At 41.0% G+C, this 19372-nt stretch overlaps 2 protein-coding genes across 2 annotated transcripts; both read left to right on the top strand.

Moving 5' to 3' along the window:
* The first annotated feature begins 15 nt into the window (after positions 1-15).
* Positions 16-6787, top strand: LOC120477548 (uncharacterized). The gene is made up of 4 exons (XM_089124290.1): positions 16-123; positions 898-3622; positions 3711-4651; positions 5767-6787. Exon 2 carries the CDS (start codon positions 957-959, stop codon positions 2340-2342), a length of 1386 nt encoding a protein of 461 aa, XP_088980416.1. The 5' UTR covers positions 16-123; positions 898-956; the 3' UTR covers positions 2343-3622; positions 3711-4651; positions 5767-6787.
* Positions 6788-9420: 2633 nt separating this feature from the next.
* LOC120486274 (RLA class II histocompatibility antigen, DP alpha-1 chain) lies at positions 9421-11218 on the top strand. The gene is made up of 4 exons (XM_039682210.2): positions 9421-9556; positions 9728-9973; positions 10186-10467; positions 10645-11218. Exons 1-4 carry the CDS (start codon positions 9499-9501, stop codon positions 10824-10826), a joined length of 768 nt encoding a protein of 255 aa, XP_039538144.2. The 5' UTR covers positions 9421-9498; the 3' UTR covers positions 10827-11218.
* Positions 11219-19372: the final 8154 nt, after the last annotated feature.

Raw genomic sequence — 19372 nt, 5'->3', positions numbered from 1 at the left:
AGGAGGAACTTGCTTTTCACGGGAGCTCAACATGCATGTCGGAGCACTTAAAGAGGAAACATCCCGGCAAAAGACGAGCCGGCGAGAACCGAGTGTTCTCCAGCTGGAGCTAACTAACTAGCGGTAACGTAAATCTCTTTATTAGATAATACAATACTACTACTAATTGTAATTTTAACAATAATAATATAATTACAGTAATGTGATTATTTATTTTGCATAGAATAATGCTTGATTGAGTTTAGGACTATAGTTACTATAGTTACTATCCACTCAGTTAACTCCATTCCAGTGCGTCCTTGGCTATCAACCTCCGTTATTCCCGTGGTCCGGTGAACCCTCAGAAGTACCAGCAGTTAACAAGTGGTTTGAAGAGAGTGAACAGGTCTGGGATCAGACACATCACCATATCCGGCAAGCTGTCAACCGGCAGCAACAGTTTGCGGATAAACACCGCCGACCCAATCCAGAGTATCAGCCTGAACAGCTCGTCTGGCTTTCCACTCGAGATATCAGACTTCGCCAATCATGTCGAAAGTTGACGGATGGCGTTTTAGGCCACGCATGCACAGCACACCAGCACCTCAACACCACAAACACACTGATACTAAAAAAATGGGGAAATCGTAACGCGTATTGGCTACAAAACCGTCCGTAATGTGTTGGAACTATTTCGAAACTCTCTTAAAATTCTAGCTAAACCGCTTAACAACTAAAACCCTACAAAACCCTGCGGTATGCCTAAGTTTACTTCAGAACCAGATCTTCCAAACGGTCTTGCAGAATCCAACCACTACCACATTGAGATTCTAGCTACACCGTTTTAGCAATTGTCTATGAGACATTTGCGATTTTCTATATTTCGCTGAACAAATCTTTTTTTTTTATTATTTTCAGAAACGATTTCTGCTCTAAAAATGGAAGTTAATTAAGGACAAGAGTTCATCGACGAAGAAATGGATAACATCTACTGGTACCATTTCAACAATTCCCCGGTAGAAAATACGAAAAATTTGTTGGATGCCATCTATTCGTACAATTTCGTCAATGACTTCTTGATGGATGAAGATTTCCACATCCCACTGTTCCCGAGCACGATTCTAGATTCTAAACGTGCCCTACAATATGCCTATGATTTTGATGGCCTAGTCATGGAAATCAAAGACCTCACTGGAATAAAAATTCCAATCAACTACCTGTTTGTGGGGAAAGTTTTGTTTCCAAACCTCCAACACCACTGGAACATCATAAAGAAACACCTCAAACTCGACACATACAAAGGGGCTGGGTTCTCCGCTCTCAACAAAACTTATGGAACTGTCCTGGCCTTCATGGACGGAGGACATTACCTAAATCTGAGCATTGTATCCGCCCATCACACCCACCCTGGTGTAATTTTCAACACTGAAAATGCCGCCCGTGCAAACGCAATCGTGGTAATCAACACGGTATTCAACGTGTTCTCTGAAAAGATAAAAAATCTTCCGCCGGAGGAAAAACAAAGGGACACAATAATGAAAAATAAGAGTTTCAACCTGGGGCGGATGCACATTCTAAAGGAGGACCAAGCCTTTGTGCTGAATCTTTTCATGGAGGCGATCAAGGAAGTTGACACCAATCCGGAGCAAAAACTTGTTCTTACATTGACCAAATTTGGCCAGAAGGACAAGGATCCCATCAAACTGGCAGAGATGATAGACTTGGGAGCAATCGAAAGTATATCTTTGCATGCTCACCCCAAGATGGAATTATTGTGGTCAAGACATGGACTACAACAGGTCGTGGGATACAGGGGGTCCTTGTACACCACTTATGGGATGGCTGAGGCAGCAAATTACCAATCAAACCTGGATCAACATCCACTGACCATCGATAACAACTTGAGATTGGTCCTCAATGGCATTGTTCCCTACTCAGAATTGAACTTTGTTCAGCTCTATTCCACGACACCGCACTGCTATGCTGCGAGAGTCCCCAAACTTCCTGTCAGTAGGGTCATCACAACCTGTGGTCTTGTAGACTATCACAACAAATTGGGACTGAGGCATGTAATCCACCCGGTGACAGATTGGCTGACTCAGACCCTCTACAACCTCTTGCAAGAATGCAAAGGGCAGGGAGGATATACAAACAGTTGGACTGCCTTCCAGTACGAGCTAGCTCTGGAAGAGCTTTTCTTTGGCAAACCCAATTGCAAAAGTTCTGTTCAGTTCTCAGTAAGTTTGGGAACAAACAGTACCAACCCAAACAGCATCACCCGAAGAAGAGGTTTCCTGGGATTGTCTCCACCAGGAAGTGCAAGTGTGGGGGAATATACACCACCATTCACCACTTGGTTTTAATGACCAAATTCAAATCACGAGAGTGATGAGGATATTCCCCATTACTGATTCCCTGAAGGCCCCACCACTTATCGTCGGTGAATCGCTTGTCCAAATTCTTCTCAGTGACTTGCACGAAAGAAATTCCCAAATTCCGACAAATGCACTGAAAGACAAGACCCCCCCTTTGTTTGGAAAGTTGATTGGCTGCAGGACAGTAAATGACTTCAGCAGAGACTTGGTGGAGCGGGACGCTTTCAAGTACCCGCACACCTTTAAAAGGGCTGTCCAGCTTGTGGAGGCGGCGGGTCAGGACGTAAAGACGTGCTTGAAGCTGGCACTTTCAGCGTTTAAATTCTTCCCTGCAATTGTCTACTGGGATGAGAACAGAAACGCCAAAGCTAAGTGGAATAAGAAAGATTACATAGAGCTCTATGGAGAAAATGAGATGCTTTCCACCGAAGCCCAGGCAGCGACATTCATGGGGGACATATGTGCGGGGATGGAGAGAGCCAATCTAACTTAGTGGTGGCTGGTGCTTATGGATCTCAAAGATATTGTAGAACTTGTGGTATCACCAGTTCACACTGATGAGTCAATTGCATACCTTGATGGCAAAATTTCTGAACACCGACAGAGGTTTCAGGAAGTTTTTCCAGATGTGAAGTTAATTACAAAACAGCACTTCTTGGAACACTATCCTGAACTTATCAAGTCATATGGTCCACTTGTGCATCTGTGGACTATGCGCTTCGAATCCAAACATAGCTTTTTCAAGCAAGTTGCTCGGCTTACCAATTGTTTCAAAAATATCCCCCTTACACTTGCAGCTAAGCACCAGCTAATGATTTTGCACAGTTTGAAATCGTACCATCCTGAAAAATCTGTACTAGATGTATCAACTGTGTCAACAGTGGCTCTGACTGTTTTGAGAACAGAAATAACAGGTCATCCAAGACAAGTACCCAGGCACTGAATTCATCCAGATCACCACAAGTGCCACCAGTAAAGGCGTCAGTTACAGAAATGGGATGATTGTTGTTTGTCGCTCTTTAGACGGGCTCCCTGAATTTGCAGAGATAATTCAGATGTGTATAGTGCAGAAGGGACTGTGTTTTGTACTTAAAGGTCTGTGTGGTTGGTATAGGGAGCATTTTAGGGCCTTTGAACTGACCTCTTCTCCATCACGGGAGATTTTCTTTCTTGAACTAAGTGAATTAGCTGATGGCTATTCACTGGCTGACTACAAGGTTGGAGGTCTTCGTTTGGTGCCACTGAAAAGACAAATTCATTCATAACAGGTGCCATTTAAATATTTCTTGTTTACCTGTATGAATGAAGCTTATTTACCTACAGTTTAAACAATACACTTTTTTTTCTCATCAACAGGATTGTAAATATGACCTCGACCATCATCCTGCGTGTAATTCTGGGAGAGAACGATGCACAAAAAGTGAAACTTCAGAATGGTGTTCCTTGTTCTTTGGCAGAATTAAAGAATGAGATACAGACACAGTGTAATTTGTTGGGAGAATTCAGACTTCAAATCATGGACCCTGACTTTAATGAATTTGTGAACCTGACTTCCACAACTGATGTTCAGAACAAAAGCACCCTTAAGGTCATGAAACTCTGCGACTCTTTAGCAGTATCTCCATCTCTATCATCATGTGACACAGACATTCTGTCTTCAAGATCATCCTCTGAAGCATCATCTTCTTCATCCCTTGACTCCCAAGAGTTGACTTTGAATACAAGGTCTTCTTGGCCAACATGTTTTGTTGTGCCCCGTTTCTCCTATGATGCAGAAATTAAGCTGGAACAAGGCAATTCTGAATACCAAAAAAAAAAGGCTCTCTTCTGAATCCAGACCCAAAGCTGAAATCAGACATTTTGGATGGACTTGCTGAAGAAATAGTAAAATTCAAAGTGTACCTCTCTGATGCTGAATTCAATGAAGTGGCAGAAGCCCTTATAAAACGGCATCCTTGCCTTAAGGAACAGGGATCCTTAACAGGCTGCTGTGGCTGGAAAAGAAGCCTTAAATATAAAATGTCAAATTACAGAACCAGCTTAAATTAAGGGCAGTTGGACTTGACAGTGACCCTTACAGCTTTCCAAAAAATCAGTGGTCCGTGGACATTCAGATGTGGCCAGGAATCGAGTTTCCTGACATTTATATGTACCTGATTTCAAAGCCGGGACAATACACAAGACAAAGTCTGAAGGCATATAAAAGCCTTGACGCTTGGTCATACTTCAAGGCGGGATTTGTTGGCGAAATGAAAGTGACCAGGACACCTACAGGTATTATGGTCATCTGTGGACAGGTTTGTATTACGTTACATATTTGTACTTTTATTTGGAAAACTGTAGCTAAGTTAGCTAACATTAGACCTGCTTTGTTTGCTAACACTGCCATTCACTAATGTTATTTAGCGATAACCACATTGGCTTGTTGTAGTGTTATTTAGCGATAATTTGTGTGCAGGTGAAACACAGCCAGAGAATGAACGATCCACCATTGAAAGCTTGGATAGCTGCAGAGAAGACAGGGACAGTTTTGACAGCTCATTGTACATGTATGGCAGGGCTTGGAGGGACCTGTTCGCATGTAGCGGCTTTGATGTTTGCAGTTATGTCCCGAGTGAGAATGCGTGATGACACACCGTGCACTTCATTACCATGTCAGTGGCTTCAGCCAACACAAACAAAGAAAATATCCTGCTCCGAACTTTCTTCTATTGATATGTCATGTCCCAGAACTCAGAGTAGACAGGTTTTGAATCCAGTTGACACGAATGTATTAATCAAAGCTACGCGAAAGAAGTCAGGGTCCTATGAAGCTTTACCTAAACCTACAGAAAATGAACTTGCAGACTTTCTGGATAAGCTAATCCAAGAGCTTCTGTGCTCTCTGTAGCTCCAAAACACTCCAAAGACTTTGTCCCTGTGGCTCTAAAAGATGGCTATCCCACACCGCTAGGACAACTTTATGAAGCTGAGAATGCTACTTTGACCTACAATGAACTTCTTGAAAAATGTGATAAAGTCTTCGATGATTTGAAGATCACAGACACCCAGTGTCAGCTTATTGAACAGGAGACAAAGGGACAGGCTTCAACAAAGATGTGGTATACCTACAGATGTGGCAGGATAACAGCTTCCAAGTTTGGTGTGGTTATAAAAAGTAATGATAAAGAGCCCCCAAAATCACTAGTGGAAGCCATTTGCTAGCCTACCCAGAGTCAGCAAAGTTTACAACTGCAGCAACAAGGTATTATTTAAATATATTTAGTTTAAAGGCAAATAATGATATTTCAAAGTTAACTTATCAAAAGGTTAAGGAAATGATACAATCTCTTATAACAATTTAGCATAGAGTAATTGTGGACATGTAAATGTATGTACTTTTGCAAACTTGTGTTTTATTAAATATTTTCAGGTGGGGCATCCAGGAAGAGACCAAGGCAAAGGAGGAATACATTGAGATCATGTCACCCAGACACATAAATTTTAATGTAACCCCCACTGGGCTCTACATTTCTCCGCAACACCCTCATCTTGGTGCGTCACATGATGGGAAGGTGACTTGTGACTGTTGTGGCTGTGGGTGCTTGGAAATCAAATGCCCTTTCTTGGCTAAAGACAAGACACTGTTAGAACTGTCAAAAGAAAAAGACTTCTGCTTGGTTGCATCCTGTTCCTCCGATGGCACACTGGAACTTAACAGACAACACAACTATTACTTTCAAGTACAGTGCCAGATTCATGTTACAAAATCCTCATACTGTGACTTTTGTGTGTGGACACCTTCGGAATTATTTATTGAGAGAATAACCCCAGATTCAAATTTTGAAAAACATGTTATGAAGGCAACAACATTTTCCTAACCCTAACCCTTCATGTATGAACTAATACATTAACCCTACAGACTCTTAATTAGTTCCTAATGTGGTAGTCATTAATGAATAGTTTAAAAATTATTAGTTACACATTAATTCAGTATTATTTGTGCATTAGTTAAGCATGAATTATTGCTTATTAATGCACCCGTATTGTAAAGTGTTACCAACAAATATGATTTTAAAATGAATATAAAAATTAATTATAATGTAAATGGACATTTACATGTAATTGTATGCATATTCAGTGTAATATGTTAAATAATAGGCCTACATTATGTATATGAAACAAAAAAGTACTCAAGTGAATACGTGTGACCGCCTTTTGTAGGTTGAGTGGCCAATATGTTCAGCTTTCTTATAATAACAACACATTGTCAATGTTGAGACATTTTAGAGCTAAACATGAAAACACATATTTTTGAAGTAGACCAACAACTTTGTCAATTTCTGTATTTATAATGAGGTATCTTAAATGCACACTGAGTAACTTTTGGCCACTAGGGGCGCTCAACCTGTAACTTTCACATCTAGCACCCCTAGAGGCCACAAGCGCCGCAGCACTGTCGCAAAAGTCAACAAATAGTGAGCCGGTCCGCCTCCCGTGTCTTTAGATTGTGGTGCAGACAGTAGTTGAGCTGTTGGTTGAAGAGAGAGATAAGCGTGAGCTCTGGGGGCCGTGGATGAGGACGAAGAAGCAGCAGACCATCTACTCGGACAGGCTCGAGGATCTTCAACAGAGGAGGAGAGCTGACATGCAGGTATGTGTACACTATTTATCTATTTTTTATACTGTCATTTATAAGACTTTATTTTCTGCATCTTATGCCAGGCTACAATCACTTGAAGTAGACCAAAGAGATATCCTGATCCAACAGTGCTAGACTGATTGCCTGGACTGCTTTTTGATCTCCTTGCCCTGCAGGACAATCCTCAAACGCCTCCGTCCAGCGGCATGCTTTGGTGTGTGTGTGTGTTCAAACTATAGAGACATGCCTACAGATATTGAGAGACTCTGAGTAAAACATAGAACATAAAACATCTTTAATTTCTTCAACTCTTTCACCAGCCTTTCCCCATTCCACAATAGCTTTCTTTTATTGTGATTATATACAGTATGCCTATATGAGCCTTGCCTATGAACTCAAAGGTTTAGGACTACAGCTGAAGTTTTAAGCTCTTTTGTTTGTATTGTTGTGTAATTTATTATATTCATTTATATTTATATTTCATCCAGGGTTGATTAGTGAGAAACACAATTTGGATTTCTTTGTATGTCTGGAATATGTGAGGAAATTGAAAATAAAGTTGACCTTGACCAAAGCAGAGTTCATTTGTCCTATGCATTAATTATTTCATAAATGAATTCATAGACTCATTTGTTCATACATTGTGTAAACATCTACACTAGGGATGAGCGAGTACAGCATTATCTGTATCTGTATCTGTATCTGTTAACCATGTGAATTATCTGTATCTGTATCTGTACTCGGACTGGGCGGGGCCTAAACCCGGAAGTGGGTCGCGTAGTCTTGAAATGGGCGGGGCTTTAACCGGTATGTTATTTTAAGCATGCAATTGATATGGGTTGATCTGAAATTGCTATATTTTTTGCTGATAAGAAATAAAACTATTTACATGACAGCATCAGCATTGAGCTTCAGATCAATGGTTTTGATCACGATAACAAACGAACTCCAAAACAAGTTTTGCAACAATGAATACAACACAAGTGGCTGCAATTATAAAATAAAATGTAATGAACAAGAGTTTTCATCTCAACTACGGCTGGGTGATATGGACCAAAAGTCATATCCCGATATATTTAGGCTGAATTTCGATATACAAAATATATCCCGATATTTTTTCTGCAAAGTGAGAGCAAATGTTCAGTCAAAGCCAAATATGAAATGTCACAAGTAGTTTTATTGAAACTTGAACATTTGCCAAACCAAATGAATGAATAATAAACAGGTTTCTTCACCTTAGGGCTGCATGATTAGCTATGACAAAAATCATAATTGCAGATTATTCCCTTGGAATTGTAATTGTGATTTATTAATTGGTTTATTTATTTTGTTAATACAACGTTGGTATGAGCCATTACAGTCATTTAAAAATATATAAAAAATAACACAAAGAAAAATAGGGGCATTAAGGGGTTAATATAGAAACGACAGTTACTATGGTGAATAGTGAATACACAATACTAACAAGAACTGTTTATGAAACATGGAAACTGCTCTGGTGAATAGAATGAAAATCATAACTGCATTGCTTTTATTTCGTGTAATTTACAACGTAACGGTGTTGCATGCTCGTATAGATTCTTTTGCACTTTATATACAGAGGCGATCCAGCGCTCGCCACCGCATTTGCGCGTGCAATTGAGTGTGCGCCACGACTAACGTTACAGTTTAACGGGTGACAGGACAGAAAGTCCGTTTTGCTGAGGTGAAAGACTTTATTTCATAACATAACATGCTTGCCTTTAATCAAGCACGCAAAGTGGAAAAGGAGTGGCTGGGGCGCGGGGAGCAGTGCAGAGAGCTCTGGGTCAGCACTCAGCAGCTTGCTTGGAGCAAGGATCACAGCGCAAACCTGAATAGCCTATATCGATATGCGATATGATTTAATTACATATCACATTTAAAAATATATATATTCTTTATATTGATATATCGCTCAGCCTTAATCTCAACGTAACTTTTTTTTTTTTTATCCGAGCACAGATGTTGACTCGTATTACTCGTATAATATTCGTACTCGACAAAAGTGCTTTATCCGTACCGGATACTCGTTTCAGCCGAGTATCCGGCTCAACTCTAATCTACACTAACGCGGATTATTGTTATTGCTGTGTGGTTTTCATAGTACAAAGTGATTTATAATATAAAAGAATAAAAACAATGGGAAAGGTAGCTTTTCCACCTTTTGACCACAAGATGTCGTTAGTGTGCGGCGTGTTGAAAAGCTTCGAGTGATGAGCCGATTTACGATCCACTTCAGGGGAAAGCCTCAGCTTCATTTCACCACTACTACCAGAATGGGTTTTTCAACATTTTACTTGGAAATTTGTTTTGCAACGGATGATGAAGATGAAGATGAAGTCCAGAGTGCGGGAGTCGCGTGAGCGTAGCAGGACAGCGTTCCCCTAGCGACAGCAGTGTCACAGTGAGAGCCTGCCTCTGATTGGAGGATCTGAGTCCACATCATTTCCTCTTTCACTTCATGAAAGCTGTCTTCGGTCTGTTCCACTGTCATCTACAAACATGGAGCTGGAGCTGGCCCTTCTTACCCTCACGGTCTTACTCTCAACTGATGCTCAGTGTAAGGCATTCTTTGAATATTAGACTTTTAATGTTAAACGCCTGTACAGGGATGCATGATTTCATCAAGTAAACTAATTACTAAGTTTAAATAAGTTTTTTTAAGCAGTTTATTCATTCTTGATATTTTTAATGGATCTTTTCTACTTTTGATGTTGTCTTTTGATTTCAGTTATACACAACTATTTCTACATAACTGGATGTTCTGGCACAGAAGAAGAAAGTATGCTTGGATCTGACGGAGAGGAGATGTGGCATGCTGACTTTATTCGAAAGATGGGAGTAAATACATTACCTGATTTTGCAGATCCCATGAGCTTTCCAGGATTTTATGAAGCGAGCATTGCACAACAAGAAGTTTGCAAACAAAACTTAGATGTGTGCATTAAAGCTTACAACAACCCACCAGAGGAACTGGGTACGATGTGAATTTGCAATGTAAAGCATGACAAGTTTTACTGTAAAACATTAACATTAATGTGTTTGGAAACAGAAATGAAATGTGGTGTCATCAAGATTTTGGTTAAGTTTTGTCTCACACTGATATGTGTTAGTTTTCCTATGAAAGATCTTAATCTGAGTGAGGTCTGATTCACTCCAGCAGAGTTTAACCGTGTCCTGTGTCCTCAGACCCCCCCGAGACCTCCATCTATCCGCAGAATGATGTCGAGCCGGGGGTTGAGAACACCCTCATCTGTCACGTGACGGGGTTCTTCCCTCCGCCGGTCAACGTTTCCTGGACGAAGAACAACGTGATGGTGACAGAAGGCGTGAGTCTGAGCCAGAGCCGGCCGAGGACCGATGGACTCTTCCACGTGTTCTCCTCCCTGAAGATCATTCCTGAACACAGAGACATTTACAGCTGTACGGTGAACCACAGAGCCCTCCAGGGGCCACAGACCAAGATCTGGGGTAAGAGCAGAAAATCAACCAAAACACTATCATTTCTGTTATTCCCATTTATATCCGTATCAATGACGCACGTATATATACTAATGAAACACCAAGAGCAGAATGGATTTACTATGAAACATTGTGTTGGACATGCATCTGCTGGACAGCTGTTCACACGCGTGTGATGATTGACAGGTGTCGGAAAGGCGTCTGCTGTCGCGCCCAGTGCGGGTCCAGTGCTGTTCTGTGGACTGGGAATGACTCTGGCTGTGCTGGGAATGGCCACTGGAATCTGTTTCTGTATTAAAGCAGCTGCAACTGACCGTTCAGATCTGGCAAAACAAGAAAAAAAAGCAATGCAGTGGATCTACCAGTGAAGACGATTCGATACAGTGCATGTGTGTGTGTGTGTGTCTCTTCAGATGATTGACTAACATTATGATCTGGTTGAACCCTGAAAGTGTCTTTGCTTGCTCTTTTTTACGCTTAAAACTAAAAGTATTTGGTTTGCTGTCCATCAAAAGTAATCTAAACAAATCATAATCTTGATATTGAGGGACAGAATGATTAAAATAAGACACTTTTGCTTCATTCATGTTAAATGTACAGTAGTAGAAACATTGTTGTACTTGAAACTAAGCATTCAAAATTAAATGTTTAAAAGTGCAGTTGACACTATTGGTAAAATATTTGTTAGAATTATTATAAAACTTAATCTAAATGAGTTATATTTTGTGACATACATTCCAAATAAAGATTGAGATGTCTATGTCAGTTTTATGCTGTAATAGCTGTAATAAGTGCTGGTGTAGTGGGTGGAGTGCTCCTATATTTTCCTCCTCTAGTGCTCCTCACATGTTGCAGTAGGATACTTTTCAGAGATGTGCCATTCAAGTTTCTTTTCAAATAGACATGTTAAAAGACTTTTGTGCAGAATGTGTAGAAATGAATGCAAATGTTCAGTAACACTTTATTTTACGGTGTTGTAATGCTGCAATATGGTGCTATGCCAAAAACAGTCAAATAAGATGATTTAGTCTCTCCACATTGAAAGCTGCTGGCAATGTTAGTGCAACACTGTGATTTACCATAATATATGCCCCAAATGTGACGTACAAATCCTACTCATAATATAAATTTAAAACCACAACCCTATTAATAAATTGAAATGTAATATTGAACCATTATAATCCTAATTGTAATCTACTGTAGGTCTAAAGTTAGTGCGGCTTAATACACAGTATTATACTACACCATGACTAGAATACGGCAAACTTAGCAGCCTTTTCACATGACAAACAAGAAGTCATTAATTTCCTATGGAGGGTCGCAATGGGGCTGCGTGAGGTGCCAACCATCTGCAGAGATCTGATTTGAGCCGTGGATACATTAAAAGACACTCCCCAAGCCTGCATTTATTTGATCCAAAGTACAGTAAAAACAGTACAATTTTTACCATTTAAAATAACTGTTTCTGTTTGAATATACAGTAGTCAACATTTGAAGCGGATCAAAAAGGTGCATCAAACTTGTCCTAAGACAAGAACTCTTAAAAATCTTACTGTCCAAAAACTTTTAACAGGTAGTGTACGTCTGTAATAATTATTAGACAAATATTAATTATTTAAGTCCTAGAAAATCCATAATATTTGTCCTTCTGAAGTAATGCTGGTAGTTTATCTTTATTAATTTATTAATAAGGTAAGGGCTGCGCATGATACATTTTAAATTATGTGCTACTACCACTAGGGGGCGAAATGCGACAATCGTGTCTTTCATGCCGTGTGCAGCAGTGGCGTGTATGCTTACGCAAAAGTCATGATGTCATGTTGCGTGCAGTGAAAAGGCTGCTTACAGTTATTATTATTATTATTGTCCTAACCTGACAAGACGACAAAATCAATCATAAATCACAGCCAATCATAACGGAATTAAACAAAATGAAACCATTAAACATTCTGACTGATACAATCTGTCATGCCCGGCTTTGCCGTGCTAGGTGTGGTCTCCTACTCCCAGCCTGAAGAGGGAGCTGTTTGCTTCCGGTCCTCCAGACAGCAGCTGATGGGAGGGACTGTTTAAAAGCAGTTGTTGGGTCTGCTCTGTGCTGTGTGTCTCGGCTTTGTTCGGGCCGCCAGGCAGGCAGCAACTCCACCATGTTTTCTTTTGTTTTGCTTGCATTACACTGATCTGCACTACAGTTTGATTAGTTTCCTCTTGTTTCTCATATACTGACTTAATGCATTTCTTGATTTAAATTATGATTTCATTCTATCATTTAATGTTTAAATAAACTATTTTTTGATTTGTGTAGTTTTTGATGGTGTGGTCTCCCCTATGTCACTGCTACTGTGAGCTAGGTAGACGTGACATATGGGGGCTCGTCCAGCCAGTTGAATCCTGAATTGTAAGTAGACTATTGTAACGCGCAATATTGTGTAGGCTTAGTTGCGTGGATAGTGCTACGTCATTGGTTCACATTTTGTGAATGAAAGTAAGGTGATCAGCTGATAGTAGTCAGCTGGCCCTCGTTGTGTTTGTTTGTTGGGGAGTTCCGCATCGAGTGTTCAGTTAATGAATTGAATATTAGAAAGTTAATCGCTAAAGTTAGTGTTTTGATTATGACAAAAACATTTTTTGGTGGAGTTTTTGTGCAGATATAGAGTAGTTTTTCCAACCATACTTTGTTTGATGAGTTTGATTGGCGAAGTGTGTTTGTAAGCTGATTTGTGTTGCAGGATGACATTTTACAGAGCCTGTTTTATCCCCATTTAGTGCGCTTATGCGTTGCTGGGTTTAGGTTCCTGGTCACTGAAGTCCGGACGAGGGCACCGCCGTGGAGCACCGGCTGAATTGACTTTTGTCGGGACAGTACGACTCCATCGGTATTGGTGAGTAAATGAGCCTTGTTCTTGGACTTAGTGTGAAGATAGGTTAGAATAGTAGGGGGGTAAATGTTTAGGGGGAAACTCCGTAGTTGTCCTGTAATGTGAGCTACTTTCTGCTTCGCCTGATGAACTTTGTGTGGTTGGTTTTGTAATAGTAACCTGAAAGATGTTGATGTATTAGCCCAGTTTTGATTTGGTTAGATGTATTGCTAGGGGGTGTTTATATGGACCATAGCCTTTTTGATTGTTGATTGGAGACTGGTGAATTTAGTTGTGATAATGAGTAAACTTGAGGTGTTTTCAGCTGCTCCTTCGGTGGTCTTGCTCGCGGCGTTGAATGTTAAACAGTTGGATAGTGTGGCTGAGCACTATGGAATTGATATAACATTGCCGAGGGTAGCTGAGAAGTGTGAGCTGGTTGACTTCATTCGTGCGTGTTTGATTGATAAGAAGGTTTTACCTGATGAGAAATTGCCGCCGCGCAGTAGTGAGGGTGCGTCGGGGTCGGATTCAGATGGTGAGCCCACGCCAGGTTTGTTTGTAGCCTCGCAGAAAAAACTCAGTGTGTTAACATTTGAACAGCAAGTTGAAATGTTAAAATTGCAACATGAGTTAAAAAGGGAACAAAAGATATTGGAATTGGAACAAGAATTAGCAAGGAAAAAATTAGATGATGAGTTGACTCAGAGAAAGCTTGATAACGAATTGGACCGTATAAGGTTAGAAGCGGCAGAGCAAGACAAGGATCGTGAATTGGAATGGGAAAAGCTTAAAAATTTAGAGCGGGAACGAGAGATTGAGCGTTCTAGGCTACAATTAGCAGCTGAAGGTAAATCTTGAAAAATCACAGCAGGTCGGCCTGGCCGATATGATCAAATTCCTGCCTACGTTTAATGAGCATGATCCAGATGTGTTTTTTTCATTATTTGAAAATATTGCCATTGAACAATATTGGAGTGATGAGGATAAAATTGTATTGTTACAAACTACGTTAACTGGACGTGCGCAGAAGGCATTTGTAGCTCTACAGTCTTCTGAAAAGAGAGTCTATAAATCCGTCAAGTCAGCTGTGTTTAAGAGCTACGAGTTAATCCCTGAGGCTTATAGACAGCGTTTTCGATCATGGAAAAAATCAGACAAGCAAACTTATGCTGAATGGGCTAGGGAATCATCGTTTCATCGTTGGCTTACAGCTGAAGAGGTTGATTCTTTTGATGAGTTGTGTAATCTTATGATATTAGAACAACTTAAGAACACTTTGCCTGATCGCATTTCCACTTATATTAGTGAACGTCAGGTGAAAACAGCAGCAGATGCCGCTGTTCTGGCTGACAATTTTTCTCTGATACACAAGTCTTCAGTGCGCGATTTTTGTCCGCGCCCTAGTTACAAAGAACGCCGCTATAGTCGTGTGAATACAGATACATCTGGGTGTTCAAATTCAAGTGCACGGGGTAAACCATCGGATTTAGATTTTAAGACAGATTGTAAGTACTGTTTTGGAAAAAATCATTGGAAAAAAAATTGCCCAGTGTTATTGGAGCGAAATAGGGGTAAAGTTGGCCTCTGCACCTCATCTGTTCATGGTGTGCGCTCAGGGATTAAAGATAATAAAACTCATGCAAAGACAATAGGATCGTGCACAGCATCAACTGAAAAAGGTTTGAGCAATGTACCGAGTAATGGATTTTCCGGTTTCCATTATAAAGGATTATGCGCCGTTTGTCACGGAGGGTTTTGTGGCACTGGTTGGAAACGCACATCGCGTTCCGGTAAAGATTCTGCGTGATACGGGTGCATCAGAGAGTTTTATTTGTCAATCTGTTTTGCCCTTTTTGTCTGAGTCTGATACAGGCGATTGCGTGTTGATACGGGGATTTGGTCTTCAGTCATTTCCCGTGCCGCTGCACAAAATTAAATTGTTCTCTGGTTTTGTGACCGGTGAAGTAACCATTGCGGTGCGTCCTTCTCTACCTATAGAGGGAATTGATCTGATTGTGGGTAATAATTTTGCTCATGACCGTGTGTTTCCTGATCAAGTTTCACCACCTCCTGTGGTTAATACCAGAGTTTCTTTATTGGATGAGTCCGATAGCTGTCAAAAAGATTTTCCAGATGTTTTTACGGCATGTGCTGTGAGGCACGCTATGGCGCATAAGCAGGATGTAAATTTGTCAGATGTATCGCAGTATACGTCTGCGCAGCTATTTATTCCACAGTTACCGGTACCGTTGTCTCGTGTTGACATTGCTGAGGCTCAGTGGAGTGATCTGAGCTTATAGAAGTACTTCGAGTGGGCTGCAGATGACAGTTTGGATCGCGGCTATTTTGTGAAGGATGGTCTGTTGCTAAGAAGGTGGTCACCTACTGTGGGACATGAGATGAGAGATCAAATTGTGCAGGTGGTGATGCCTGAAAAGTTTCGTGATGTGGCACTGAAAACAGCTCATGGGGAAACAGCGGGTCATTTTGGTGTAAAGAAAACAAACAATCAATTGTTACAACATTGCTACTGGCCGCGAATAAAGAGAGACGTTGCACAGTTTGTTCAAACTTGCCATGTCTGTCAAGTGGCAGGTAAACAAAATGCTGTCGTTAAGCCCGCGCCTTTACAGGCCATTTCATCTGTGGGTAAGCCTTTCGAGCATTTGATTATTGACTGTGTGGGTCCGTTGCCCCAGTCAAAATCAGGCTGTGTTTATTTGTTCACCATCATGTGCCAAGCGACTCGTTATCCGGCTGTGTTTGCTTTGAGGACTATTACGACAAGGTCTGTGGTGAAATCATTGTCGCGGTTTATTTCAATATTTGGTTTACCCAAAGTCATTCAAAGTGATCGGGGGTCCAATTTTACATCAAAAACGTTCGCAGCAGCTTTGAAACAGCTGCGTATCCAACACAATTTGAGCAGTGCGTACCATCCGCAAGGTCAAGGGGTTTTGGAGCGTTTCCACACCACTTTTAAGTCTCTGTTGCGGGCATATTGCATAGAGATGAAAAGGGAGTGGGAGGATGGTTTACCATGGCTATTGTTGGCGGCTAGAGCGGTTGTGCAAGAAAGCACAGGTTTTAGTCCAAATGAGTTGGTATTTGGCCACAAGGTGCGTACACCATTGTCTGTCTTGTCATGTGATCTGGATTCAAAAGAGTTTGTCTACTTATGTGTATGGTTTCCGCCGCAGGTTACTGTTAGCATGTAAAATGGCAACTGAAAATTTGACTGATGCCCAAATAAAAATGAACCGTAAGTTTGACAGTAAAGCAGAAGCTCGTGTCTTTAGTCCAGGGGATCAGGTAGTGGCATTGTTGCCTATACCTGGTTCGCCTTTTGGTGCAAAATATTCTGGACTTTATAATGTGGTTCGTCGAGTGTCAGACAAATTATGTTGTTGCTACACCTGATCGTAGGCGAGCAACGCAGTTATGTCATATCAATTTACTTAAGCCATATTATGCATCATCACAGTCACCTAGTGGTAAGGATGAATCAGCTGTCTTGGTCGCGGCAGGCACATCTGTACCTTCTTCCGAGTTAGATGATGTGCAGGGCCCGGATGATTCCGTGCTGCATGCTCGTCTAAATAATTCAGAGACGTTTGGAAAATTAGAGGGAGTTTTAAATCATTTGGATTTCCAACAGCAATCAGAATTGAAAGCATTAATCCTTGAATTTCCATGTCTGTTTTCAGATACTCCTACATGCACAACTTTAATCGAGCATGACATAGAAGTCGGTGATGCAAAGCCAATTCGTCAGAGATTTTACCTCACAGGTGCTGATAAGCGTAAAAGTCTGGATGATAGTGTCCAATATCTTTTAGAAAATGGTCTTGCCATACAGTCATATTCCAGCTGGGCTTCACCCTGTTTATTAGTTAAAAACGTCCTGATCAGACGTACAGATTTTGCACGGATTACAGAAAAGTGAATGGTGTAACGAAACCAGATTCGTATCAATTGCCTAGGATAGAGAATTGTATTGATCAAGTTGGTGCGGCTCGTTATGTGAGCAAATTCGACTTGCTTAAAGGTTACTATCAAGTTCCTCTTACTCCTAGGGCACAAGAGATCTCTGCTTTTATTACGCTGTCAGGACTATACTCTGGTTTGCGAAACGCTCCCTCCAGTTTCCAGCGGCTCATGAATCGAGTTGTTGCAGGACTGGAGGGGTGCGCTGTGTATATTGATGATGTGGTCTGCTACTCAGACACCTGGGAGGTCCACCTTGCCCGTATACGTTCATTATTTGAACGGTTGGCGGCTGCAAACCTTACTGTAAACTTGGCAAAGTGCGAGTTTGCACGGGCTACGGTAGTGTATTTGGGAAAGGTGGTTGGACAGGGCAACGTTCACCCAGTGAGAGCAAAAGTCCTGGCCATTGACAAATTCCCACATCTGGTCACTAAGATAGAATTGATGCGCTTCCTTGGTATGATAGGGTATTACAGGAACTTCTGTTGCAATTTTTCATCTGTTGTTGCCCCATTAACTAACCTGTTGAAGGGTTCGGTTAAATTCAATTGGACTGCTGATTGTCAACACACATTTGAAAACGCCTCTTCTGAGTTCGGCACCTATTCTGGCTGCTCCTAGGCTTGAGGAGCCTTTCCAGTTACAAGTGGATGCCAGCCAGGTAGGGGCAGGTGCTGTTTTCCTTCAAAGAGATGACAACGGAATAGATAGATCAGTTTCCTATTTTTCTCGGAAGTTTAATTGTCATAAATTTAACTATTCGACAACCGAAAAGGAGGCACTGGCCCTTATTTGGGCACTCCAACATTTTGATGTTTATGTTGGTGGAGGGTTACACCCTGTGGTGGTCTTTTCTGATCACAATCCTCTTACGTTCCTCTCTTCTCTTCAGAATGCGAACCAGCGTCTTAAGGCCTGTTCACACCGGGACGAATTTCGCGCGCGATATGCCTCGTGACTAAACAATGGGGTGTTCACACCGACGCGAAAAACGGCACGCGTAAAAGCGTCATTTTTAAAAAAAACGCCTCGGGTTAGTTTTTTTGGTTTGACGCGGCGCGTCACAACCTATCCGACCAACGAGATTGGCGGGTTTGCTCACGTGTCTGGTACTTCTGAAGTTACAGTAAAACACAACTTGGGGGCGCTCAAACACAAAACGGTCTTGCCGAGCACACATACGGCGAAGCAGAGATAGATACCTATGGGCAAGATGATGAGCGGCTGGTCTCGGAGCATAAAGAGCTATATATGATAATATTTATATTAGTATTTCAGTAATAATAGTATAGTATAGGTTGACCAACAGTCCTGTTTTCCCGGGACATGTGTAAAACGATCACTTTGTGCTTTATAGAAATCTGAGTTGAGATGAGAACTGCGCATAGTGTGTGTGTAGTGTCAGTTAGATTTTGACAAGTGAGGAGAACCGCTCCGCCGACTCTTTGTATTCTTTCTTTTATTTTATTTTTCTATTGTGACCAGATGTTTGTTTGTGTTTGTTTTTCTCGCTCGATCCCCGTGTATGAGGACGAGTGTAACGTTTGAGTGGTTTTATTAAACGCGGGGAAATACGACAACTCTCGTCTCTCGTGCATCTGTTCATCCGACAACTAGTGCTATGGTTTTATCTCTGGGCAACATCTCAACTGTGCGTTACACATGTCCTGTTTCCACGTCCTGTCCTGGCTGTTTTTAAGTGATGAAAATGTCCTGGTTTTCAAAAAAACTGCTGGGAAAGATCAGTTCTACGGCAAAATATAGATGGACAAACAAGGTAGACGAGGAAGAAAAACAGGATAAAGAGGATGAAAACTAAAGATATAAATAGATTTTGTTAGTTCGTTTTTGTAAGTTTGTTAGAGCTATTTTTTGTTACATTTGGAGGCATTTCTTTTAGTTATTTATATATTTATTTTTCTAATACAGAAGACATTATTTCTATCATTATTTCATTCTTTTTTTATCTGTCATAATAAAACAGTGAGACATGAATATGATCACCCTATTATTTCTGTTTTACATTAAGCGCCATCTAATGTCAGGGAATGAATTTGCATGTT

This window comes from Pimephales promelas, chromosome 20 (genome assembly GCF_988280905.1).
Source record: "Pimephales promelas chromosome 20, fPimPro1.hap1.1, whole genome shotgun sequence".
Classification (NCBI taxonomy): Eukaryota; Metazoa; Chordata; class Actinopteri; order Cypriniformes; family Leuciscidae; genus Pimephales; species Pimephales promelas.
Note: the sequence above shows the minus strand (reverse complement) of the source record. Positions and strands in the feature narration are given on the sequence as shown.

Bases quoted from the DNA above. Each gene is read 5' to 3' on its own strand.
- LOC120477548 (XM_089124290.1), top strand. From the start codon at position 957: ATGGATAACATCTACTGGTACCATTTCAACAATTCCCCGGTAGAAAAT.
- LOC120486274 (XM_039682210.2), top strand. From the start codon at position 9,499: ATGGAGCTGGAGCTGGCCCTTCTTACCCTCACGGTCTTACTCTCAACT. The intron at 9,557-9,727 runs GTAAGGCATTCT...TTTTGATTTCAG, and splicing joins ACTCTCAACTGATGCTCAGT to TTATACACAACTATTTCTAC. The intron at 9,974-10,185 runs GTACGATGTGAA...CTGTGTCCTCAG, and splicing joins CAACCCACCAGAGGAACTGG to ACCCCCCCGAGACCTCCATC.